The sequence below is a fragment of the Chrysemys picta genome, chromosome 1, assembly GCF_011386835.1.
Source record: "Chrysemys picta bellii isolate R12L10 chromosome 1, ASM1138683v2, whole genome shotgun sequence".
In the NCBI taxonomy this organism is placed as follows: domain Eukaryota; kingdom Metazoa; phylum Chordata; order Testudines; family Emydidae; genus Chrysemys; species Chrysemys picta.
This window is the reverse complement of record NC_088791.1, coordinates 338,688,744-338,715,205: the sequence shown is the minus strand read 5'-3', so window position 1 is coordinate 338,715,205 and position 26,462 is coordinate 338,688,744. Positions and strand designations below refer to the sequence as shown.

Here is a 26,462-nt window from a genome sequence, read left to right as displayed (position 1 = left end):
CTGGGAGGGAGTTTGGGTGTAGGCTCTGGGCTGGGGCAAGTGGTGGTGGTGTAGGAGGGGGTGAGGGGTGCAAGCGCTGGGAGGGAGTTTGGGGACAGGAGGGGGTGTGTGGGAAGGGGGTACAAGTGCAGACTCTGGGACAGAGTTTGGGTGCTGGATGCAGGCTGGGACAGGGGCTGGGGGTGCAGGAGGGGTTGAGGGGTGCAGGCTCTGGAACTGAGTTTGGGGGCCAAAGGAGAGGTGCAGGCTCTGGGAGGGTGTGTGTGTGCGTGTGCAGCGCTTACCTGGAGCTCCTAGGCAGGGTAGGCCGGGAGTCTCCATATGCTGCTATCCCCAGGCCCTGCCCCCACAGCTTCCCATTGGCTGCAGGGGTGCTTGGGGCAGGACACAGACACCCCCTGGGCTGCAGGGAGGGGTCAGTAGCCACGTGGAGTGAGCAGGCAGGAAGCTGCTCAGCTGCACTGTGCTGCTGGTGGGAGTTGGGGGCCCGGGCTGTTTTAAATAGCCCGGGGGAGGTGCGGGGCGGGGGCACCCGAGGCCGAGGGAGAGACCCAGCCTCGGACAGTGCTGGAGCCGATCCCGTGGTGCCTGGGCACCAGGAATATTCCTGCTGCCCAGGCACCACAGGGCCTATAGAACTCGCCACCTGTGAATAGTATTAATGAGCAGTGTGACCCCAGCTTTCATTTAAGACCTCACATGACACTCTTTGGTGAACTAGAATGTACATACAAACTGTACCAGAAACAGGACATTTGGAGTTCACTGTATAAGCAAATGCTTATATACTATTTTGAGGTTGTCTGGGGTTTCTTTAGCAGGATAACAAGATTGATGCAATCTTTGGAAGGTATTAGGAAAGTCAAAGGGCTTTTTGGAACAATACGCGTGAAGTGGATTTCCTAAAAAAGTACTTTGCGATGAGGGAAATGCAAATTTTTGCTACCCAAGTCAAACTTTTAAAGATGCATCATGTGGAGAGAGATCCATTGTGTACTAATCACCTGCTTCTGGAAGCTCTACATCAAAGGTCCCTGAAAGGTATAAAGAGTGGACTGAGTGTGCTTATTCTCAGCTGAAGCTGTGATGAACCTATAACCACAAGGACTCTGATTTGGGTGGAAGTTTGAGGGGCTACCCATACCAGAATCCCCGTTAAGGTTAGGGTGATTTCTGGTAAGCTTATTAGCATGCACATAGGTTCTTGTAGGTATTTGAATGTTTTTTCTCTGTAGTGCTTTCATGGATAACGGGTGGAGTGGGGAGGAGGCTTCTCCCCATAGCGGTGTGCTAGGGGCACGCGCCTGTGGTGGAGCCTGGGTGGGGGGTCAGATCAGTGAGACGGGACCCCTGCCGCCGCCCCAGGCCATAGGCACCGGACCAAGCCCCTCCCTCCCCTGAGGGGACCCGGCTTCCTCGCTCTCTCAGCGAGCGCGTGACCGTCACCTCGCCGGACCAACGGTCACAGGCGGCAGCGCGAGCTCGCTGCGGCCAGCTCGGGAGCCAGGCACCGGAGGGAACGCGCTGTCTGCGCACGCGCCGGTTGGCTCCGGCTCGGTCTCGGTCTGTTTCTAACCCGCCAGGCGGCCGCTGGCCCGGAGCAAAGGCTGCTTCCCCCGGGTCCAGCCGCGGGGCCGCCAGCTGCCGTTTGGTGGAGGCTCCTCGTAGCGGGGAGGGGACGGGACGCTTTGCCACATAGGCACTGCGGAGAGGAGAGGTAGCGACCGGCTGTGGGGGGAGCTGAGACCCCCCCCGACAGGCTGTGGGGGGAGCTGAGATCCCCCCCCCCGACAGGCTGTGGCAGGAGTTTGGCAGGCGAGGGGGGAGCTGTGATCCCCCCCTGACAGGCTGTGGGGGGAGTTTGGCAGGAGAGGGGGGAGTTGAGACACCCCCTGACAGGCTGTGGGGGGAGCTGTGACACCACCCCCCCCCCGACCGGCTGTGGGGGGAGCTTGGCAGGCGAGGGGGGAGCTTTGACCACCCTGACATGCTGTGGGGGGAGCTTGGCAGGAGAGGGGGGAGTTGAGACACTCCCCTGACTGGCTGTGGAGAAACAGAGTCACCCCCCTCATAGGCAGCAGGGCTGGAGAGGGGTGAGCCCAGGACCTGAGTGCAATTGCCCCTGCGCTGGGATAAGTCCTAGCCTCTCTCAGCCTGGGCCTCACTATGGGTCTGGATGAGACCTGGATCTCGCTTCTGCTGATGGTTGGCACCATGATGTTGGTAGGAGGGTGCCGGAAGCTAACCCGACGCCAAATGCACTCCCGACGCCTTCACCCTCGCACGTTTCTCCTGGAGCTGTTTGCCACTTTCCAAATCTGTGCCTGCACCAATGAGCTCCGGCTGCTGGCCAATGTGCAGCCCAAGCCACACGTTGCCCTCACCCTCACCTATGTTTTTACTGTCCTGCATGGATTGACTCTGACTGGCAGCACATGCAACCCCTGTGGCACCCTGCAACAAATCTTGGATGGTGGGATCTCAGTCAAACAGGGCGGGCTGAAGATTGGAGCCCAGTTTGCTGGTGCAGTGCTGGCCAGAATTTACATGCACCGTATCTGGTCCATGGGGATCATCAAGGTGCACTCTGAGGCACTGGCCGAGGGCTGCTGTAATCCTATCCAAACCACCGAGACCCAGGCTTTTTGCATAGAGCTGCTCTTCTCCACTGTGTTCCAGCTGACCATACTTCAATTTGAGGCAGTTAAACCCAGGCTCAGAGTCCACCTAATTGCTCTTCTCATTACTATGCTGGTGTATGGAGGTTAGTTACCTTTTTTTTTTTTTTTTTGGTCCATGATTGTTTCAAGTTATACATATTTTTGAATTATGTGATGTGTTAAAAAATGTGTGCATGCAAAATTGTTTCTGTAGTGCTGTTGTTGTGCTTTACAGCGGACAAAATACACTGAACAAGACCTTGATCCAGTAAACTGAACGGGTTAGGGATGCTTCATTCGGACTCTATATAGATGTAAAGGTCTACCTGCATAGATCCCATTCCAGGATTGGGGCATGAGAATGAAGTGAAGTGAAATCTCTGTTCTAAAGAATTTGAGTCTAAAACACAAATGGGTAAAACTAAGTAAAAAGAGTTTCTCCAGATGATTTTTAAATATTTTACTGAAACGCACAGAAAAATCCTTTCATAATACAACTTTATATTACATGACATCTTTCATGCAACTTGTGTCAATTAATTTGCATCAGTTTAACTACATCAGGGGTTCTCAACCTTTTTCTTTTTGAGGCCCTCCCAAAATGCTATAAAAACTTCATGGCCCACCTGTGCCACAGCCACTCTTTTTCTGTATATCCAGTAGATTAAAAGCCAGAGCCTGCGTTGGGGGGGCAAGCAGGGCAATTGCCTCCCAGGTCCCCATGCCACAGGGGGCCCTGCAAAGCTAAGTTGCTCAGGCTTCGGCTTCAGTGCTGGGTAGTGGGGCTTGGGGCCTTGGGCGTCTGTCCCACATGGCGGGGCTTGAACTTTCTGCCCTGGGCTCCAGCAAATCTAATGCCGACCCTGCTTGGCAGACCTCCTGAAACCTGCTCGCGGCCCCCCCATGGGGGCCCGGACCCCTGGTTGAGAACTGCTGAGCTACATCAATGTGCAAACCCTTAACATAGTTATGCTACACACAAGTAAAGCATGGTTTACACCAGTATGATTTAATTAGGTATATTACACTGAGACCTCAGGTAAACCATTACTAGATCCCTGCAAATCAGCAGATATCCGTGGACTATGTTTGCGGATTGCTGATCGGCTGTGGATACAAATTTTGTATCCATGCAGGACTTTAACCATGACCAGGAACAAATGTCTCTCAAATATATATGGTAGTATTAATTGGCAATCAATTAATTCAAGTTACAGCACAACCAGCAATTCTAATCTAAACAAGACCAAGAAGACTGGAGCAAGTCCATGAATATTTGAAGAAACAAATTTAGCAATTTTGAACTACATTGTGAAGTGAATTTTTGAGGACAAAGGCAACGTGGTGATGCTTCTTAACAGATTTTAAGTGTCTCACCTGAATCTTTCAGCAAAAGTCTTAGAAGAGGGGTGTATTATGCTAATAAAATAGAAAACAAGATTCCTGATTACTAACATTCCTCTGCTGTCTAGCAAATATATGTGTAAGCCGAAGTATGTGTCATGTCATGTGGCTGGTCCTCATAGAGGATAATAGCTTGTTACTGCTACTACTTAACTCAAATGGTACTTTTGCACTGTGGATCTAATGCTCTTGGGTTCCAGCCCTACTGATGATCTGTGCAGGTCAGTATGGCTCAACCTGATGGAATGTTTGTATTTTTTAATTTTTTTTTAAAAAACACTGGGATATTACATATTTTTAAAAAACTACATTAAAAGAACATTAAGGTCACAAAATCAACCACTCAAAAGTTAGGAAATTCTAGAACTAAGGTTGCCTGAGCAGTTGTAATTCATCCTTCTTTATGTAACATTATGATACAGTCGTTAATTACATGATTACCTGCTATTTGTTTTACTGGATCCCTGCCTCATTTAGTGCACAGGATGGACACTGAATGAGGCAGTGGGTTGCAAGAAGAGAAAGAATGGTCTCCTGCTGTTAAGGCAATTGGACTGGGATTCTGGAGAGCTGAGTTCTCTTTCTGCCACAGTCTTCCTATGTGATATTGGGCAAGACTGTTATAATGCATGCGTGAAAAGAGGCTGAATTATGGTTGCCCAGGCAAATGTAATTATGGTATTTCTTAGCTTGAATGCTTGACTTTGCAACCTTAATGTTCTTTTCAAATATTACTGAAAATCATGTGTAGGTGAATGAGATAATCATGAGGGAGGAGTCCAAAAGCTTGTTTAGGCTTTGGTATCCTAATTCACAATGCTGCAGATTAATATTTATAAATTATTAAACTGGGCCATTTTCATTGTTATGTATTTCAAGCATTCAGTTTTTTCTCCAACAAATACCAAATAGATTAGACCAGTGGTTCTCAACCAGGAGTCTGGGGCCCACTGCGTGGGTCACAAGCAGATTTCAAGGAGTCTGCCAAGAGGAGCTGGCATTAGACTTGCTGGGGCCCAGGGCAGAAAGACGAATCCCAGCTGTATGGGGCTGAAGCCTGGGGCCGTAAGCCCCACCACCCAAGGCTGACGCTGAAGTCTGAGCAACTAAGCTTTATGGGGCCCCCTGTGGCGGGGGGCCCCAGGCAGTTGCCCTGATTTCTACCCCCTAATGCTGGCCCTGGCTTTTATATGCAGAAAAATAGTTATTGTGGCACACATTCAAGAGCTTTGTGCTGCAAGTGTAGGTGAGACTATACGCTAAAAAGCGATTGTTTTTTAAAAAAAGCTGTTTGTTTATTATTTGCTCCATAACAAATTGGTTTTGTGTACAATTTTTTTAAAGGATTTTTTCCTTTTTTTTTTTTTTTCCTGTTCTGGACAGAGACTTGTATGCTGTAAAGTACCTAGCAGCATACTTGGGGACAATTCATAAACCCTGTTTATCTCTGGTAGTTATAAGGCAATTTTCACCTGGGCACTTAATCATAAACTGCTATCACCAAATTTTTTTCACTAGGATCCTAAAGTCTAGCTGGGTTATTTCCTTCTTATATATAATTACCAGTAAACCTGACCCAGAAGAGTGGTGTTACTGGTATACACCTCAATTTATTTTAACTACCACTAATATACATATCAGATGGGTCAAATTAACTGCTGATGATGTGCAAGAAAGTTAGAAAAATCATCATTGTTATTTGTAAACTGAATGATTTTGATAGGGAGTGATTGAGAGACAATAAATTTGGAAGCCCTCAATGTTATATTCTTTCACTTTTTGAAAGTACAAACAGCTTTTATAAAACCCAACCTTTTCTCCCTTGTTACTCTTCATATAGTATTTATGGACGTACCAAAAAACTCATGAGTAATTGGTCCCATGTAATTTAGGTCTTTACATATTTTCTGTTTGGAAGAAGGCACTTATATTTAAAAAGCATAATGTAAAAATGAAAATACAGCTTCTGTACTTTTCACACCCCATAATTTTCACAATAACCCCCAGTCTTCCTGACCATCAAAATTCAAGGGCAAAGAGCTTATTAAGTGATGTGCAATATTACCATTATTTTAAAAAACATACTACAAAATATTTACTGTTGTACTATGAAGTGTTATATAGTATTAAAACTACACTTGTCAAACTAATAAATAATATTTTGATGCATTATCCTTATGTTTACATGAGATCAGTAGCTCAAAATGTGAACTGGTTGTGATACCTACAGACACGTATCATCCTTGAATGCAGGGAGCCCAGAGAGATACAAATATGAGGGCAAAGTTCAAGGTTGTTTGAGGTACCTTAACTTTGCATTTCTATATTTTCTGGTGTTCCTTTCTGTTTTTGTTTTTAAAGTATAACTTGAATTTTTATGGCTTGTAGATTTTTTTTTAAATAGTGTTTTATTAAGATTCAAATTACATTTTTGGTTTAGAAATAAATATCTCAATATTTAAAACTGCCCAAAAGTGTGTGAGGTACCTCAGAGAACAAATAGAAATACAGTGATACTGCCTTGAAGACTTTTCAATCTCAAATTTATACGGTATGTAAAATAACCTTTTAAAATGTTTTATTAATCATTATCTGTATAACAAAAGATTATAGAAGTTCTCTGTTTACTAAGCAAAACTAGCTATGGAGGATTACTGCTTAAACTTCCAATACTCCATTATCTACTATGCTATTATCTGGGTTGAAGAGGAGCTGATCCCTCATTCACCAAATTTGGCTACGTGGTCCTCTTCGGAAATAGAAGGAGAACAGGAGCCAGAAAATCTCCTCCTACTCTCTTTTATGAACATTAAGTTGTTCTAGCAACTACAATATTATTAAGAGGAGGGGACGAAAGAAAGCACAAGGGGAAAGAAGCAACAAAGGATGGAGGAGAACAGAGGGGAGAGGCGGGAGGGTTAAAAATTCCTGGATTGAGGATGTGGGAGGGAAAGAGCAAAGAAAAAATTGAAACAAACTTTTAGGGTGAGAATCATTCTTTGTTTCATTACTGTTTCAGGTGACTCCCTTCATTAATTAGATCAATAGCCAAAAGAAGGTCAAAATATAATTTACCCCCTAAACAGTAGTTAAAATAGATCAAGGTAAATTAGGGAGCTCACCAGTTTTGGTGGATACCATTACGTTGTGGAGTAATGTAGTGCTGCATCATGATGTGGTGATGAGTCACTGTAAGGAAAAGAGAATACTGTAAGGACGACAGGAAATATGTCCAAAAGCAGACCTTTAGTCAGCAAAACAAAAGTGTAAAAGTATGTGTGCACCTCTACCCAGCTACACATCTCTGCTTTTCCACACTTCCATTCTGACCATGATGGACAATCTGTTTTAATGTAAAAACAAATAAGAAGTGGGAGCTGGGGTACTTTCCCAGAAAAATTTGTAATATATGATGCAGTCATAAAATTTAGAAAATCAAGACATTTAAAGAGAAATTTTATGTTAAATCTATGTTTTTATTTTTCCTGCCTCTTCCCATTAGGGGCTGCAAGGCACTTTCTCCTACTGCTGCTACCACTTCATGTTCCTTTGGCTTGTGAGTCCCCACTTCAAAGGAAGGGAGGGCCTTTGGGGGAGCACTGGTCCCCCCAAGAATAATTTCTCTTAGCTTTTAGTGGAGGAATGGGAGCTGTGTTCCTGCACAATAGCTCCTACCCCTAAAATTGTTGAGTTCTTCCTTTGAAAAAGTTTGTAGGATAGATCATAAGAACGCCCATAGTGGGTCAGACCAAAGGTCCATCTAGCTCAGTATCCTGTCTACCGACAGTGGCCAATGCCAGGTGCTGCAGAGGGAATGAACAGAACAGGTCATCATCAAGTGATCCATCCCCTGTCGCCCATTCTCAGCTTCTGGCAAACAGAGGCTAGGGACGCCATCCCTGTCCATCCTGGCTAATAGCCATTGATGGAACTATCCTCCATGAACTTACCTAGTTCTTTTTTGAACTCTAGTATACTCTTGGCCTTCACAACATCCTCTGGCAAAGAGTTCTACAGGTTGACTATGTATTGTGTGAAAAAATACTTCCTTTTGTTTGTTTTAAACCTGCTGCCCCTTACAGGCAAAAATGAAATTAAAACCCTGCAAGTAAAAAAATTTCTGTACTTTTTGCATGATAAGCTAACTACCTGTTTAATGTTTTTAGAAAATCTTTTGTATGTTGGAAAGTTTCATAACTCTTTTTCTGGGTGTCTCTTTTTACATATATCTTCCATCTCCTCCTCTTTTCTTCCTTTTCTAAATATAAAAGTGCAGGGGGAAAAGTCTCATTTTCATGCCTGACCTGTTCTGCCCAATCTGATTTGTCCATTGTTCCCAATGAGCAGCCTAAACATGTTGTACAAACTACAAAATAGCATCCCTCATTCTAGTCATATATTTACAAGAGTTCCATGTCTGCAGAGATGGCCATCTAATATTTAAGGGCCTGCCTTGTATTATTATGATGGCACAGGAAGGTAGGGAAGAGGCGAGTGTATGCAGGCCATATGCTTCCCAACATCAGTATAGGATCTCCTTAACACAAAGTGGCATAGACTACTGGCTAGATGATGGAAACCAGAAGGCAGCTAGCATACATGCTTTTTGACAGAACGGCAATGTTTTCCCAGTAGCACATTTCCTTCCGTCTTTACCACAAACTGCAGTTTTCATTCCTAGAATTACACATTTTAAGACAGGATTTCACCCTCAGTATCTAATTCAATATTTCTTATTAAATACCGGTATAATCCTGAAATATTCATTACAAGTACTTTGGCTCTGGAACATCAAACACGAAGATGTCAGAGTAGTTTGTCTTAGCTGAAGTAGATTCTATGCTTGGTGATATAAAAACTTCACTGTGAAACATTAAACATTTTGATTAAATACTAAACAGAAAAAATATTGTTTTTCCTCATGATCAGCAGTGATGTTGGTCTGTTGTCAGCAGATATTGGAAGATAAGGAAATAATACACTGCCATCACTTTAAATATGCAATGTACGTGCAGCATTCAACCATGCATTGTGGGAGCTACAAAATCGAACCACCCCAGCTCACTGAATAGCTTAGCTAGAAAAGACAGCCATGTTTTAAAATTATAGAAATTAATATGAACTTCATTTTATATTGCCAAACTATATTATAGGCAATGCTCAAATAAGCCTTCATAGGAAAACGATAGCTCAGAGGATTGTCAATGGGTAAGGCTGCATTTTTGTCATGGAAGTCTAAGACTCCTTGGTTTCCATATTTTTTAAAAAAATGGTAATTTTTGACACTTGGGAATTTTGGCATGCAATAACAAACAGTCAAACCAGTTTCACTGAGAGCTCAGGTATGTGGGCAGTGGAAGGTGGGGCGTCTAACATATCCCTGCTACGTTTTTGTTTTTTCCCCTGAAAAATTTCCCATTGGTGCAGCTTCACCATTGGTATCAATGGTGGGACCACTAGAATAGACAAAGCTTCAAGCACCCACCACCATTTTAAAGTATGTTTACACAATACAAGGAAAAATGCCGATGGGCTGTCGTTATTTTGTCTTCGCTAGCACTCCCACCATCATAATAATTTATGAGATGCACTGGTATTTGCAACAGTTGGAATTTTTTTAAATCAGAAACAGGCTAGTTTAGATGAGGCCTTAGGGTAATGGGATCTCTAGCAACTATTTTATTTTGTTTGATTTATAATGACATGAAAAATGCACACATTTGCTATTTTGTTTTGAGCTTGTGGTGTGCCATTTTGAGGAAGACGGGTGAGTATATCATATTCTATGATCTCTATGGTTTTGGTTTTTTTAAGATGTCACAGATTTTACTTTGCTGGTTTTTGAAGTGTCTGCAGTGGCTGAAGCAGAAAAGTGGTGAAGAAATGGCAGCAGCAGGTCTATTCTGTCTGCCTTACTGCTCTGGTGCTACTACAGAACTGAACTGGAAGTACTGGGATAGCAGATATAAATAGTTTTACACAATTTTATTATAAAAAAAAGTATTTTAAAATTAAAATAGTGCATCTGTGACTTTTGGCCCTCTCCTTTACTATCAATTTGTAACTTTTACCCTTTATCCTCCATGACCAGGTCATGACTTTCCGCATAATTACCATGATAACCTATTAACCCCAATAAGGGGATGTAGCGCCTATGGACTCTGCATGGCTAGTTTAGTTTAGCTCAGTTCAGAGGTGACAGGAAATTGTTACCATCTGATAGTTCATGTGAAATAAGTTGGGTGGTCTCAGTCTCAGATGGTTCAGAGAAATGAGTGGACAGAGTGGTAAACAACACCAGCATTCTGCTCCGGCTGAGCCTGTAGTTGAATGCTCCTTGGAGCTGTCAAGGTGGCCAGTGTATGGCTTGATGAGCCATGGGAGCAAGGGCTAGGCTGGGTCACCCAGGATCACTATAGGCATTTCAAAATTCCCAATGGTAATCAGCCGGGCGGGAAAGAAAGTTCATGCTTGCAGCTTCCTGAACAGTCCTGTGTTCTTAAAGATGCAAGCGTCATGCGCCTTCCCAGACCAGCCCACGCTAATGTCAGTAAAGAGTTCCCAGTGATCTACCAGAGCTTGCATAACCATAGAAAAGTAGCCCTTTCTGTTGATGTACTGTGGGGTAGGTGGTCTGGTGCCAGAATAGGGATATCCATGCCATCTGTCACCCCACCACTGTTGTTGTCTCTGGTGGGAGGATTAGCTGTTTGTTTGCTTGCTTGTAGAGGTATTGTAACTCTTCAACTTTATGGTTATATTGTTTTTGTTTTAGTGGCAGGAAACTCTCAAGCCATCTTTAAGTTAAGAGATTTAACTCTTTTTCTTTATTCAGTCCATTTTCTGAAACATCCCTTCACTTCTAGCAGGATTTAACAGGAGCTGAAATTCAGTTTTAGATGAGTGACAACACTCTTATTTTCTTATCCGAGTCTTTCAGCTCTGGTGGTGGGAGAGACAGGCTCACTGTAGGATCCCGGTTAGTGTGGCCCCACTAGTAGAGGAGGAATACTCTTTTTCTGCCTCCCCTTCTGATTACAGTAGGGATGTATCCCCTGTCACTAGAGGCATAGATCTATGGGCTCTAAGGAAGAACACGTGCCTTTATATCCACCCCTGTGGCTCCCTGTATCTTACCCCTATACTGTCCTATGTTGGCCCTTGAGGTATACAGCTGGTGAGAAAACCTACCTCTACAGCCTTCTCTAGAATAAATTTTCCTCTCCTATGAAACTTCATAGAGCTTCCCAAGAGGGACAGCTGGCACGGCATGATCAGAAGAACAAGAAAGTGAGGAGGAAGAACACCTGCAATCGGAGAAGTACCCTCCTCTTCTTCACCAGACAAGGCAATAGTGCCCCTTCTGTTCAAACTGATGATTTCAATATGTTTCAGCAACTTCTGTGTCACATGGCAGATATGTCAGAAATCCCTGTGGAGGTAGTGCAGAAGAAATTGCATAAGCTTCTAGACAGTTTATATAGAGCTGGGTGGAAATGTAGTAAGAAAAGTTTAATGAAAAGTGCCTTTTTTTTTTTTTTTAAATCAAGGCATTTAAAAAAAAGTGTTTTGATTTCAATGAACGTCCCCAGGAAATAGATGTATTTCAAAATGAGAAATGTTCATTTTGGAATTTTGAAATTTCATTTAGGAATTTATTTTCATTTTTATATATTTTTTTACATTATTTCATAACATGTCAATAGTGGCAAAACATAATATTCCTTTTTGAGCTCATCAGCGCTGCATTATCTTGGAGCTTCTCTTATTTAGATTTCACGTTGTGATACCAGTCGGTTAATCAGAATGGGATATCAGAAGGAGGTAACTATCAGCTGGGACAAAAAGTAGGAATCACTGCAGTCAGTGTAACATTCATACAAAGTAAGGGTTCATTGTTCATGCTGATTTATTCATCCAAGGAAAATTAGAAGCAAGCTTTAAAAGACTTAACCCTGGGTAAAATCTGCAAAAACAACCCTCTCACACATGATCAAACACAGGCAGTTTAGCAGCATGAAAATTCTGGTCTGCACATATCACTCTTCAGCAAAATGGCCACCACCAGAATACACATCAAAAGTTAAAACCAAAAAAGCCAAATTATCCCCAGTATAACTCCACTGATGCAAGTGATATTACACTAATGATGAATTTAGCCTCCATAATGTACTTCATTTGTCTTTATGGGCCTAATCCTGAGAAATGCTGAGCATCTTCATTTCCATTTGAAGTCAATAGGAGGTGAAGGTGCCTGGCATCTCTTAAGATCATCCCTATGTTTAGCCTAAGAGTTTAAAAAAAAAAGTGAAAAAAGTAATGCATAAGGCAAATTTGATGATGTTTCCCTCCACCTGCCCATTATTGCCTAGCAATTACTTACTATAAGATAATGTACCAGGAAAGATACTGGAGCAAATTATTAAACAATCAATTCGTAAGCACCTGGAGGATAATGAGGTTATAAGGAATAGTCAGCATGGTTTTGTCAAGAACAAACATGCCAAAGCAACTTAATTTCCTTCTTTGATAGGATTACTGATCTAGTGCATAGGGGGGAAGCAGTAGACGTGATATACCTTGATTTTAGTAAGACTTTTGAAACCTGACATTCTCATAAGCAAACTAGGTAAATGTGGTCTAGATGAATTTACTATAAGGTGGGTGCACAACTGATTGAAAGATCATACTCAAAGAGTAGTTATCAATGGCTTGTTGTCAAATTGGGAGGGCATATCTAGTGTGGTCCTGCAGCGGTCAGTCCTGGGTCCAGTACTATTCAACATTTTAATTAATGACTTCGATAATGGAGTAGAGAGTATGCTTATAAAATTTGCAGATGACGCCTCGCTGGGCGGGGTTGCAAGCACTTTGGAAGACAGGCTTAACATTAAAAATGACTGACAAATTGGAGAATTGGTCTGAATTCAGCCAGATGAAAGTCAGTGAAGACAAGTGCAAAGTACTTCACTTGGGAAGGAAAAATTGAAGGCATAACAACAAAATGGGGAATAACTGTCTAAGTAGTAAAACTGCTGAAAAGGATCTGGGGGTTAGAGCAGATCACAAACAGCGTATGAGTCATCAATGTGATGCAGCTGTGAAAAAGACTTATCATTCTGAGGTGTATTAACAGGAGTGTTGTATGTAAGACACAGGAGGTAATTGTTGTGCTTTACTTGACACTGGTGAGGCCCCAGCTGGAGTACTGTGTCCAATTCTGGGCACCACAATTTAGGAAGGCTGTGGACAAACTGGAAAGAGACCAGAGGTGAGCAACAAAAATGATAAAAGGTTTAGAAAACCTGACCCACGAGGAAAGGTTAAAAAAACTGGGCATGTTTAGTCTTGAGAAAAGACGACTGAGGGATGACGTGATAACTCTTCCAATATATTAAGGGCTGTTATAAACGGGATGGTGATCAATTGTTCTCCATGTCCACTGAAAGTAGGACAAGAAGTAATGGGCTTAATTTGCAGCAAGGGAGATTTAGGTTAGATATTAGGAAAAGCTTTCTAACTATAATAGTAGTTAATCTCTGGAATAGGCTTCCAACGGACGTTGTGGAGCCCCCATCACTGTAAGCTTTTAAAAACAAATGGGGCAAACACCTGTCAGGGATGGTCTAGGTTTACTTGAGCCTCCCACAGTGCAGGGGGCTGGACTTGATGACTTCTCAAGGTCCCTTCCAGCCCTATGATTCTGTGATTCTATGAATGTTAAAAATTCCATTAAAAAGTTGTTAGCCTAACATTAAAATTGTGATCCCTGTTTTCGTGTTCTATTATCATTTGGTGTGGGGTGTGTCATGTGCAGTCTGGGCATTGTGTTTCAGATTTCATGGAAGCTTAAAGTGATGGCTTATTACACTGAATTCCCAAGGTACAGAGGTCAGAATCTCTCAATCTATAGTCTGTAACCTTTGGAATTTGCTCCCTTTGGGCATTTGGCCAAGGTTTTTAGGGTAGTCTACAGGGAAAGATGCAAAGTACATTTATATGCTTCAGCTTCTGGTTTATTGTTTGGGGGTTGGGCAGTAACAGCAGTAGTAGTTTTTTGTGTGTTTTTTTTTTTAATTTACCTCACTGTAGGTTATGTATGCAGTTATGTTTATTAACTTTTGAAAAGTAACACCTACTTGCTAAGGCAAAAGGTTTCATAATAAATCATTAAGTAAATGGAAGAAAAAATAGAATAAAATTAGTTTTTTAATAAATTTTCTCCATTGAACAGCAATTAGAAATGGAAGTTACTTGTAACTGAAGTTCTTCAGTATGCACTGTGCATATTCACACTCCTGGGATGTGCTGACGCGGTGCAGCTACAGTGATGGAACCTTCCAGTAGCAGTGCCTGTTAGAAGCACTTTGGTCCTCTCCTTTCTCCTCCTGACCGAGAGTGCGCACTGGAGAATAAACGCTAAAGCAGAATACCAAGTAATGATACAATTAGGACTCCACAGAAGCAGGGAAGGCAGACAGGGAGTGGGAATATGCAGAGTGTATTTCAAAGAACTCCAGTTACAAATAACCAACCTACTTTTCTTCTTAGAGTGCCCTTTGCATATTTCCACCCTTGGGAAAGTTTGGAAAGCAGTACAGTAACTTCTCGCTTAAGGTTATGTTCCTGAAAAACGCTACTTTAAGTGAAATGATGTTAAATGAATCCAATTTCCCCATAAGAATTAATGTAAATGAGAGGGTTAGGTTCCAGGGAACACACTAAGTTTTAAACGAACAATTTAATACTGTACACAGCAATGATGATTGTGAAGCTTGGTTGAAGTGGTGAAGGAAGAGGGTGGCATATTTCCCAGGGAATGCCTTACTGCTAAATGATGATCTAGCACTCGGCTGAGCACTCAGGGGTTAACACATTGTTGTTAATGTAGCCTCACTCTACAAAGCAGAAGGACTGGAGGGAGGAGACACAGCATGGCAGAGAGAGACACACACTGTGTGTGTGTGTGTGTGTGTGTGTGTGTGTGTGTGTGTGTGAGGGAGAGACAGAGACACACACCGTGTGTGTGCGAGAGAGAGAGATGTGCATTGCCCCTTTAAGTACGTTGACCCCACTCTAAGTACACTGCCTTTTTAAGTAGATCAGCAAGTTGAGACAGCAGCTGCTGCCAGCAAGCTCCCTCTGTTCTGAGCCCTGTCATGTCTCCCCCCTGCTCTGTGGAGATGGGGTAAAGGAGCCTGAGATTAACACCTCTCTTCTCCCCACTGTCTCTACACAGCAAGGAGGAGGCTTCTGGGAGCAGCTCCAAGGCAGAGGGCAGGAGCAGCACACGGCAGTGGGGGGAGGGACAGCTGAACTGCCCGGCAATTGATAGCCTGCTGGGTGGCTGCCACACAGGGAACTTAGGGGCACTGCCAGTCCACCCTCGTTCCAAGTCCCCACCAGTTGGTCCAATGGGCTGCTCTTTCTGCAAGCAGTGGATAAAGCAGGCGGCTGCCAAACAACGTTATAAGGGAGCATTGCGCAAGTTTAAACGAGCATGTTCTCTAATTGATCAGCAACATAACAACATTAACTGGAAAAAGAACAGGAGTACTTGTGGCACCTTAGAGACTAACAAATTTATTTATAACATTTATTTATTTATTATTTATAAATTTATAACGTTAACCGGGACGACGTTAAGTGAGGAGTTACTGTACAGTAAAGGAGGGACAAGTCCTAATTGAACAATGATTGAAATACTGACCTGCCAAAATGAGCATTGGACCTGGATTCTAAATCTAGTGCATAAGTGACTTGTAAAAGCATGGATTGTTCTCCACATAGCGGTCTTGCAAATTTCAACAATGGAAATGTGCTTGAAAAATGTTGTAGACATAGCCATTCCTCTAGTACTATGAGCTCTAACAGGACCTGGAGAGGAAAGCAAAGCTTTCCTAAAACATTCCTCAATACAGAGTCTGACCCATCCAGATAATGATTGAGCTGAAATGGCCTACCCTTTGAAGAACCGGTATAAGGAGATAAACAACCTGGGAGAAGCTCTGAAGTCTTTAGTTCTATCCAGGTAATATGAGAGTATTCTTTTTTTCATCTCAAGGAATGTAATCTAGCATCTTCCTTATCTATATTAGGTTTTGGAAAAAATATGGGTAAGCTAATCATTGATTCTTCTTTGAGTAGTGTCCCTATAAATGCTTGTGATGGACTTCCCCGGGGTGCAGCCTGGAACTGGGGTACTGCTGAGTCCTCTGGCATACCAGTCTGGGCCCCTTCTCATACTGTGAGGCTGTGACAAGCTGCAATCCTCTAGGTCTTGCTCTTATACAGCCATACATAAGCAGGGACACACCAAGCTACAGTTACATGAATGCTTCTCCTAGCCACTCATGAACTAACAATAGAGAGGCTCCGACCAGTTTCCCCCAGCTCCCCAGCCTAGGACCCCAGAGCTGTACTGTCTTTCCCTGATCAGAAGCCTGACCAGTGCAAGTTATTACCCAGTCTGCCTCTCCCTCAATGTGGAGAGGACAAAGCACCAGCCCCTGTTCCTGAGCAAATTTTCCTTTCACTTCAAACAACACACTGTTACAGGTAAAAAATATAAAACAGTTATTAACTACAGAAAGTGATTATAAATAATAGCATTCAGATCAAAGTAGATTACCTAACATACAAAACAAAACCGCAATCTGTTCTATAAACTAGACAGGATTTGAATCAAGCAGTGTCTCACTCTGATGGTACAAACAGTTAACCAGTCTTCCCTCTTTCCCGCCTGGGACTACCTTCCCCATTCAGTCTTTGTTCCTCAGGTGTTTCCAGGTGTTGAGTTGTGGGGGGAGTGAGGGCAAGTGATGATATCACTTCGCCATTTTATAGCTTCTTTCATGTGGAGGGAACTTCATTGCTCCAAGCAAAGTCCCCACTCCCCAGCACAATTTGTGGGAAAAGCACAGGCACAAGATGGAGTCCAGAATCACATGATCTAGTCACATGCCATTGCATACTTCAATGAGTCATAGCAGGGGCTGTTATCCTTATTCTGGCTAGAATGTTCACAGGAAAGTCCATCAGGTGGGGATACCCTTCTTCCATGGCCCAGGGCCGCCCAGAGGATTCAGAAGGCCTGGGGCAAAGCGGGGGAGCTTGTATTCACCGGGCGGCGCTCCGAGTCTTCAGCGGCAGGTCCTTCACTGGCTCTGGGTCTTCCGCGGCACTGAAGGACCTCCCACCGCCGAAGTGCCGCCGAAGTCCCGGAGCGAGGTGAAGGACCCCCCGGCTGCCGAAGTGCCGCCGAAGTCCCGGAGCGAGGTGAAGGACCCCCGCCGCCAAAGTGCCGCAGCACTGGTAGGTGACTAAAAATTAAAAAGGCGCCTCTAGCCAGGAAAGGGATTCTCGGCCAGGGCTCGCGGGGTCCATGTGGAGCCCGGGGCCTGGGGCAAATTGCCCCACTTGCCCCCCTCCCCCGGGTGGCCTTGTCATGGCCTTGTCATGTGTTTCTTAATGGGCCATTACCTTGAATGGTTCATCCACAATGTGCTGGTTAGACTGGATGTAAACTACCTTGTGGGTGTTACCCAGGAGCAAGCACATTTGAAGTATGGGTACATAGTATCCTATTCAGCAAACCATAACTTTTCCTTTGACATTTAACATGACATACTTCATATAAAACGTATCAATCATATTGCCATGGTAAATATGGGGGTGCCAGGGTGTTGCTTTGGGGGTACAGAATGTCACAGTGTTCCAGTGTAGGTGTGCTTGCATCCCTGCGCTGCTGATTGGAGAACTTCGGTAGCAGTATCCATTAGGCTTGTGCTGTCTCGTGCTGCTCCATGAGGCTAGCCAGCCTGCGCAGGCTAACCCACCTCAGTTCCTTCTCAAGCGCCCCAGGCTAGAGACAGAGCCGTTAGCAGTCCGTTAAGACTATTGTTTCTTATTTTACATGCCTACAGTTAATTAGTCTCCTACTTAAGAACATAACATAAGAATGGCCGTACCGGGTCAGACCAAAGGTCCATCTAGCCCAGTATCCTGTCTACCGACAGTGGCCAATGCCAGGTGCCCTAGAGAGAGTGGACCAACAGGCAATGATCAAGTGATCTCTCTCCTGCCATCCATCTCCATCCTCTGACAGACAGAGGCTAGGGACACCATTCCTTACCCATCCTGGCTAATAGCCATTAATGGACTTAACCACCATGAATTTATCCAGTTCTCTTTTAAACGCTGTTATAGTCCTAGCCTTCACAACCTCCTCAGGTAAGGAGTTCCACCAGTTGACTGTGCGCTGCGTGAAGAAGAACTTTCTTTTATTTGTTTTAAACCTGCTGCCCATTAATTTCATTTGGTGACCCCTAGTTCTTGTATTATGGGAATAAGTAAATAACTTTTCCTTATCCACTTTCTCCACATCACTCATGATTTTATATACCTCTATCATATCCCCCCTTAGTCTCCTCTTTTCCAAGCTGAAGAGTTCTAGCCTCTTTAATCTCTCCTGATATGTGACTCGTTCCAAACCCCTAATAATTTTAGTTGCCCTTTTCTGAACCTTTTCTAGTGCCAGTATATCTTTTTTTAGATGAGGAGATCACATCTGTATGCAGTATTCGAGATGTGGGCATACCATCAATTTATATAAGGGCAATAATATATTCTCAGTCTTATTCTCTATCCCCTTTTCAATGATCCCTAACATCCTGTTTGCTTTTTTGACTGCTGCTGCACACTGTGTGGACATCTTCAGAGAACTATCCATGATGACTCCAAGATCTTTTTCCTGATTCGCTTTAGCTAAATTAGCCCCCATCATATTGTATGTATAGTTGGGGTTATTTTTTCCAATGTGCATTACTTTACATTTATCCACATTAAATTTCATTTGCCATTTTGTTGCCCAATCACTTAGTTTTGTGAGATCTTTTTGAAGTTCTTCACAGTCTGCTTTGGTCTTAACTATCTTGAGCAGTTTAGTATCATCTGCAAACTTTGCCACCTCACTGTTTACCCCTTATAGTTATACTATACTTATAGTTTTAGTTATAGTTTTCCCCTTTCTTATTTACCCTAAAAAAAACAAAAGAGAGAAAAAGAGACTTTATTTTCTTTCCTCCCTTTTTACCTGCTGGGGACCCTTCCCTCCCCAACAAGGTATGCCCAGTTCACCAGGCTTCAAGAAGTGCCGCACCAAGAATATAACAGGGTTCAAAAAAGAACTAGATAAATTCATGGAGGATAGGTCCATCACTGGCTATTAGCCAGGATGGGCAGGGATAGTATCCCTAGCCTCTGTTTGCCAGAAGCTGGGAATGGCGACAGGGGATGGATCACTTGATGATTACCTGTTCCATTCATTCCCTCTGGGGCACCTGGCATTGGCCACAGAAGACAGGATACTGGGCTAATTGGATCTTTGTTCTGACCCAGTATGGCCATTCTTATGCACCTGTAAAGAGGCGATCCCAATTGCGGATAACCACTCTCACTGGCTCTGGGAAGGCCACATACAACAGAAGTGTGCTCTTTGCCAACAACTCCAGCCAAAATCGCACAAAGACAGAGAACTCCGCCAGAAGATCATTTTCATGGAGGCAGCTCTCTGGACATAAGTCTTCCCCACAGCCTTCTAAATCTTAGGGATGTGGATTGAAGAAACAGGCTCTGGACCCCTCTCACAAATCATCTAAGAGAGAGGAAGAGGTCCCCTCAGTGAGCCCAAAAATAGCCATAAGCGATCACCATCTTGCTCAGTATCTTCAGCACTCAGACCATCTCAGTCTGGCACCCATGCCTCATGAAGACCGATGGCAACTGGTATCGCTGACAGGCCCATGGACCTGATGGGCACGGGCACCAGGTCATGGGTACCAAAGGACAAGAGTAAGCACTCTAAAAAGATGCTCCTTGTATGCGAGTCTGCTTCTGAGCTGCCAGCGACAGCTCACCTGGCACCAGAAAGACCAGTGTGGATAAGGCCTCCTTCCCCCACGGCATCACCATTGATGCCAGGATGATCAGTACTGGCAGAATCCCACCATTCCAGCGACCTCCACATGCTGGATCCACCCGAGTCCCCACCCCTTGGTACTGAGACTCTACCAAGCATGGGAAGTATCCCCGCTGCCATGCTATGTCCCTCTGCTCTCTAGAGAGGGTTCAGACAGTGAGCCCAATACCCACAGATGGCCCCATCACCAACATCTTGGTACAGCCACTCATGGGCATCACCACCAGGCTGTATGCCACCCCAATGGCGATACTGGGACTCTCTCAAGCTTCAAGCTTTGCCTGAGAATCCTCTCAGTATGCTCTCTCAGCTGCAGCATCCAGGGCTTCGGAACCGCCTCAAGACATAGAGGAACAGGAAGCCAATACTGAGGAGGAAGTGACACCAAGGACCATATCCTCCTCTTCTCCAGACAAAGCCATCATGCCTCCCCCACCATCTTTGGGCAGATCACTTTCATCTCGTCCAGGAGCTGCCAAAGAGGGTGGCAGACACCCTTCTGATACCACTGGAGGAAGTTAAGGACACCCACCATCAGCATTTTGACATCCAGTCTTCCTGTTCCAATGTTGGAATGATCATCGATAAGGGGACCATCTTGAATTTTTGAGCCTTGACAAACTTGATAAGTCCTAAAGATTGTTCGAACCAGGGAATCCATTCATTTTACCTCCCTACCCACACCACAACACTCTTCCCCTTCCCTCTTCAGGGATCCTTCTCACAAGAATTTGCTATGACAAGAGATAGATTGCCTCTTCCAGTTAGGAGCTATAGAACCAGTTCCTCAACATCTATGAGGCAAGGGTTCTACTCTCGTCATTTCCTAATACCCAAAAGGAAGAGAGGTTGGAGACCCATACTAGACCTCAGAGCTCTCAACAAGTTTGTCAAGGCTCAAAAATTCAAGATGGTCAGCTTATTGATGATCATTCCAGCACTGGAACAGGGAGACTGGTTTTTGACCCTCGACCTCCAGGATGCCTATTTTCACATCTCGATCATACCTGCTCATACACCATTTCTCAGATTCACTCTGGGACACGACCACTAACAATACAGAGTGCTCCTGTTCGGGCTATCGTTGGCCCTGAGAGTATTTTCCAAGGTTCTCTCAGTGGTAGCCACTCATTTATGCTCTCAAGGGATAATGATCTGCTAGACAGGAAGGAAGGAAGGAAGGACTGCCAGAAACAATGCACATTTTTTGAAGCCGTGCTTCTTCACTTTGACCTCTGTCGTGATCAGTAAGTTAACTATGTTGTTTTAATGTTTAATTTAATTTTTTTACTAAGTGTAACTATACTAACTAATACAACACTGCAACTAACATTTATTTATTTATTCTTAGACGATTGCACTAATTACGGAGACAAACAGCTCTAAGGTAGCCTAATGTTGTGGCAGTTGGAAGGAACTGAGGTGGTAATGGTGCCAATGATCTTCCTTTAGCCACACCTCCCTAACTGCTGCCACAGGATCTGGGGATGGGAGGGGCAAGGCACTTCTAACAGGCATTACTACAGAAGGTTTCACTGTCCTAGTTGCACCACGTCAGCGCATCCCGAGACTGACTGTGCAGGGGGCACTCGCAGAAGAACTGATACTATATAGTACCGATCAAGGACAGTGACAGAGATAGGGCTTATCACTATCTACATTGGAAACTCAGATGTTGTCAGAAGGGGGCTGAGTTATAGCCTGTGTTAGAGCATGTTTTTTTAAAACTTGTTTTAAAAACAGATCTGCCCAGTTCACCTGACCAGACAAACCAAATCAGAATTAAACTGTATTTAAAATCAGTTCTGCTAGTGCTGTTTATTACCAGTGTAACAAAACATCCATTTAATGTAGTATCTTGAATTAACATTTGTGTCCCCATACCAAATATTTCCGCTCAAAAAAATATAAGTCAAGAGAGATGATTTAGTTTAATTTTGTTTAAAACTTATTGCAGGAGGAAACCTCACTGGAGCAATATTTAACCCAGCATTGGCCTTTTCATTACATGCAAGTTGTTTCCATGACAAATTCTGGGATTATTCACTAGTGTATTGGATGGCACCTTCCTTAGGTAAGTGCCTTTATGCTTTTTTGCCCTTGAAAAAACATATTGTAACAACACGTGATTCAGGGAAAGAAATCAATGTCCTTTATTTTCACAATCTACTAGTTTTTCATTTCAAATTGAATCCAAAAAGCTACATTAATGCAATGTTAAGGTTAGAACTTGATTCAAGTCAGAACATTCAAAGTTATGGTTCCCAGAGGAATCATAATTTGTCCTTCTTGCATATATAGAGTGAGTTTTTAATCTTATGCCATGTGGAAGTAGTACATATGACTTAGGTGGATGAGATTGTATCTTTCATTGAACCAGCTTCTGATGGTGCAAGAGACAAGCATGAGCTCTGTGTCAGCTTGAAAGTTTGTCTCTTGCACCAACAGAAGTTGGTCCAATAAAAGATATTATCTTACACATCATCTGACATACATATGATTTAGTAAGGTTTGCTGTAGGGAACATAACTTTGAATTGTCTGACTGAGATTTATATCTCAGCCTTACTGCCATATTAACTTAGCTGTTGGAATTATTATTATTTTGGGGATTCTTTTCTTTCTTATAAGAAGTGAGGTATCATTTTCTTTGACTATGTGATCATTAATTTACACATGTAAAGTCTGTATGCTTGCAGGGTGCTTTGAAAGGAATAACGGCAAAATTCCAAATTGGTGTGCAATACAGGCAGATCCATTTTAACTGGTCAATTTTAAACTGACACACCTTATCTACTTTGCTCTGCCAGAATGATATTCCAATCTGATATAGCTGTCTTTCATTTGGCCCTGGTGCCTCAGTTTTAAAATTCTGGTTGTTTGAGATGTGCAACAAACTGTAGGGCTGTACAGGTTCTAGCAAAATATCAGCCACATGTGCTGGGTTCTGGCAGATCCTAAAAGGGAGGGTGAGCTGTGAAAGTGAAAAATAGCCTGAGAGAATTTGAAAATGGACAGAAATTGGTCAGCTTGTATCCATCTAGTTAGATTCTGTACTGCTTAATTGCAACACACACAAAAACTAAGAAATCTGGATTTTTCTTCAGTATTGGGCTAATTGCTCAAAATAAGAACAGGAGAACACCCAGTGTGTTATTAGTGTGAAAATGTACTTTTTCCTCCTCCTTATTAAAGTCCAGACTTGGCAGCTTCCACTCCATGAAATCTAAACATGCCCTACTTTGGTGATGTCACAGCTGTCATGGAACCCCACTGGAGGCTAGAACTGGCCTGTAGTGGTAAGATGTCATTTTTAAGTACAAAATGAGGATATTAAAAAAGCAACTTAGCAACATCGCACAAGACAGTACCTCATTTTAAAAAAGCTCTGTTAACGTACTCTACTTCTACATGTCAGTCCTCGCCTCCCCCACGGATCCAATGTGACATGACTAGCTTTGAAAAGAAGCTGGCATGTCAAAGTATGGAAAACTGGAAAAGGATGTGTGTGGAGGCAGAGTAAACGAAGTCAGTGTGCTGAATGCTCCTAAGCCTTGTAACTTGGATCAGTTGGCACATAACTTCAAAGCTTTTGGATTATTGTTGTATTTTCAAGTCAGTTAAACTACATATGCTCTGTTTGGCTTTTAAAAGTAGATTTTTCCACACAATCTGTGTCTGTTTAGAGTAATCTATTCTTAGGGTAAGAAATCTGACAGAGAAGAATTAATTAATGCTGTGATCTTGTACAGGTTCTGCAAGATTTCTCTTTGCAGGAAACCAGGGCGGCTGTGATTCTTTGCCAGGCACTAAATTTGCATGTCCCTTTCTACAAGGAATTGCCTTTTTTTTTTTAAGCAGTCTCCACTGTTCTTTAGACTCACAAACATATTTTAAAATCTCTTTTACTGTACATAGAACCTGGACTTACGTTCCTCAAATGTATTTACTTAACTGCCTTTTTGTATTTTGTCCCATCAGGTTCAGTACTTGTGGCCATTGTGTGGGGTGAAATCCTTCCTCTGATATTCTGAGATATTTTAAAATGGTGAACTCTAGAACTACATGTGTTAAAAAGAGACTCTTAAAAACTGAACTGAATTGCAGCAACACAGTACATAGAGGGAAGACACCTGGATACACTGATTTCCTTACAGGCTTTCCAGATGATTTTGTTTTGAAATACAGTCAGAACTTTACAGTAGAACTTAATTACAGTAACAAATTGGTATGGTGAGAACAAGATTGGAAGTGTTTATCACATATTTCTCAGTTAAGCCATGTATATGAGGAAAAACACTATTGCAAAATTAACTTGCCCCTTTAAATTTAATCCAAAATGCCATTCATTGACCTTTCTTTCAAACCTATATACAATGTCAATTGTAGAGAGAGAGACAAAAGTTACCTAACCTCTTCAGATATCTGCCACTACTGGTGGGGCATGTGGCCCCAAAGGATGCTACTCGCTAGAAAAATTCCAAAGCTCAACACGAGAGGCACCATTTCCCACAAGTGTGAACATGCAGAGGTGACACTCTCAAAAAAGACGAGTTACTGATAAGTACTAACCCACCTTTTCCTCTTGTGAGGAATCTGCCTCCTGCCACCTTGCTATCGTTTATTGGCTCATTAGGGCCCAATCCTACATGATAGTAAAAGTTGCAGAATCAGGCCCATACTTCAATTATTTTTGTCCACTCTTTTTCTGAGTACTAAGTAATTAATTCTTGGTCCTGATTGACAGCAGCTCATTTTCTATTGTTAACTTTGCCTAAGACTACTCAGTATTACGAGCACAAGGAGTCTGATAGGAGAGTTAATCAATACAATCAGACAACATACTCTGAATACTATTCAGAGAGCTTGAATCATTTGTGACTCCACTATGTCTCTTTAAGGGCTCTCAATGGGCATGTTTAGGCTTTAGTACTTTTCTTTGACATGGAGCAGTACTCTGCCATACAAAAAATACCAGCAGAGCAGAAAACTTACTCCTGCTGTCCACCAGGCCAAACTGGTCCGAGTACACCTTTGCTTGTGGTGACGACCACTCACAGGTTGTGAGCATTCCACAGTACTGTTTGCATTGTCATATGACATTTTTCTCTGTTTTTATAATATAATTAACATAGAAAATGCTTTGCCCCCTCTCATCTGGGCAAAAACATAATTTTGTTTAAAATTTTATGTAGAGGGGCTGGTTGTATTTTTCCATTTATGTTTAGCAGGTTTGAAAGGGGATAAAGTTAACAAGTTTTATACATAACAGATACTGAAGCACAGGACTCTCACAAAGCAGTCAGGAGATTTTGCACAATTAGATTCTGGTATAAAACAGTAACCTCACCCAGACTTTAAAAAGCCATAAGGTGAATATTTTATGGATACCACTAGGTATTTTGCCTAGGGCCAGTCTGGTTAATTTTCAGAGCAAGTAGTACTGCCACAGATAAGCACATTTTGCCTTTTTTGTTTTAAATAGCTGTGCATATGTAAGATGTTACAAATGGCCTTCTAGTCTCTTGGCTGTTAGCCTCATCTCAGCTAAATTTCCTCTCAATTTAAGATGAGGAGTGGGCTTACTTCAGAGCCAATCCAAGTATTGCTGTGTTAGTAAGATATAAAACTGAAAAACAAATGTCACCTCTTCAACATACTTAGTCTGCCATAGTCCAGATCTGCAAATGTTGCAAATCCCTGCTCTTTCTCCCAGCACACAATAGAATGCATTTAGGAACAGCCAGAGAGACACTTGAAATTATTTTGATTTGACACGTTGCTGTTAGGGATTTCCAGACTCTTTAAGATGACTGACAAAAAGAGATGACTCACCACTAATTCATTTAAAATCTTAAACAAAAAAATAGTGAGACCTGCAAAACTGAACTCTGAGCTGTAACCTAGACTCAAGATTAGAGTTTAGCAAATTATCAGTGTTGACCTAATAATATTGGTCTGTTTACAGATTTGATGCTGCCCAGTTATTTTTCTTGTAAGCTTTTAAATCTGTCCTTTGGTAAAGTGAAATTGCTACTCAGTACAGTCTTATATAAACAAAATCTGTTAACACCAAGATTACTTAAGGGATGATGCGTCAAATTGCCCACAAAGCAAAAAAAAAAATTCATCAATATTTCAGAAATATAAAGCTATGGATGAATCAAATCTGCCTTTTAAACATTGAAATATAAATTCCTGGCCTTGATTACGCTGCAGCCCTCCTTTTGCTGTAGGAACAGATCAGACTGTTTTTGCACTATAAAAATACTTGGTATTGAATGAATTAAGCCTTACTGAACAGATATTTTTCTTACTCTTATTTTTACAAGTGTTCTGGAGGTAAATTATATATTGTTAATGCTTCAGATAATTTGTTTTAAATCTAGTGTTTTGTTCTCAATAAAATCTTTGCTTGTA

General features: G+C 42.7%; 1 protein-coding gene and 1 long non-coding RNA gene across 3 annotated transcripts; one reads left to right on the top strand and one right to left on the bottom strand.

The window, feature by feature from the left end:
* The first annotated feature begins 1,732 nt into the window (after nt 1-1,732).
* AQP11 (aquaporin 11) lies at nt 1,733-26,462 on the top strand. Of its 2 annotated transcripts, XM_005290550.5 has the most exons (3): nt 1,733-2,764; nt 22,001-22,117; nt 24,024-26,462. In XM_005290550.5, exons 1-3 carry the CDS (start codon nt 2,167-2,169, stop codon nt 24,074-24,076), a joined length of 768 nt encoding a protein of 255 aa, XP_005290607.2. In that variant the 5' UTR covers nt 1,733-2,166; the 3' UTR covers nt 24,077-26,462. The 2 variants fall into 2 exon arrangements, with proteins under 2 accessions (XP_005290607.2, XP_065452148.1); XM_065596076.1 differs by lacking the exon at nt 24,024-26,462 and having other exon boundaries at nt 2,026-2,764; nt 22,001-22,429.
* LOC112060140 (uncharacterized) lies at nt 3,949-11,496 on the bottom strand. The gene is made up of 3 exons (XR_006174405.2): nt 11,372-11,496; nt 7,187-7,253; nt 3,949-4,079 (listed from the first exon to the last, which is right to left on the bottom strand). It is a non-coding gene; the product is annotated as an uncharacterized LOC112060140 (long non-coding RNA).

Excerpts from the sequence above, each read along its gene's own strand:
- AQP11 (XM_065596076.1), top strand. The coding sequence starts at position 2,167 with ATGGGTCTGGATGAGACCTGGATCTCGCTTCTGCTGATGGTTGGCACC. Across the intron at positions 2,765-22,000 it reads TACTATGCTGGTGTATGGAG|GAGGAAACCTCACTGGAGCA; the intron begins GTTAGTTACCTT and ends AACTTATTGCAG.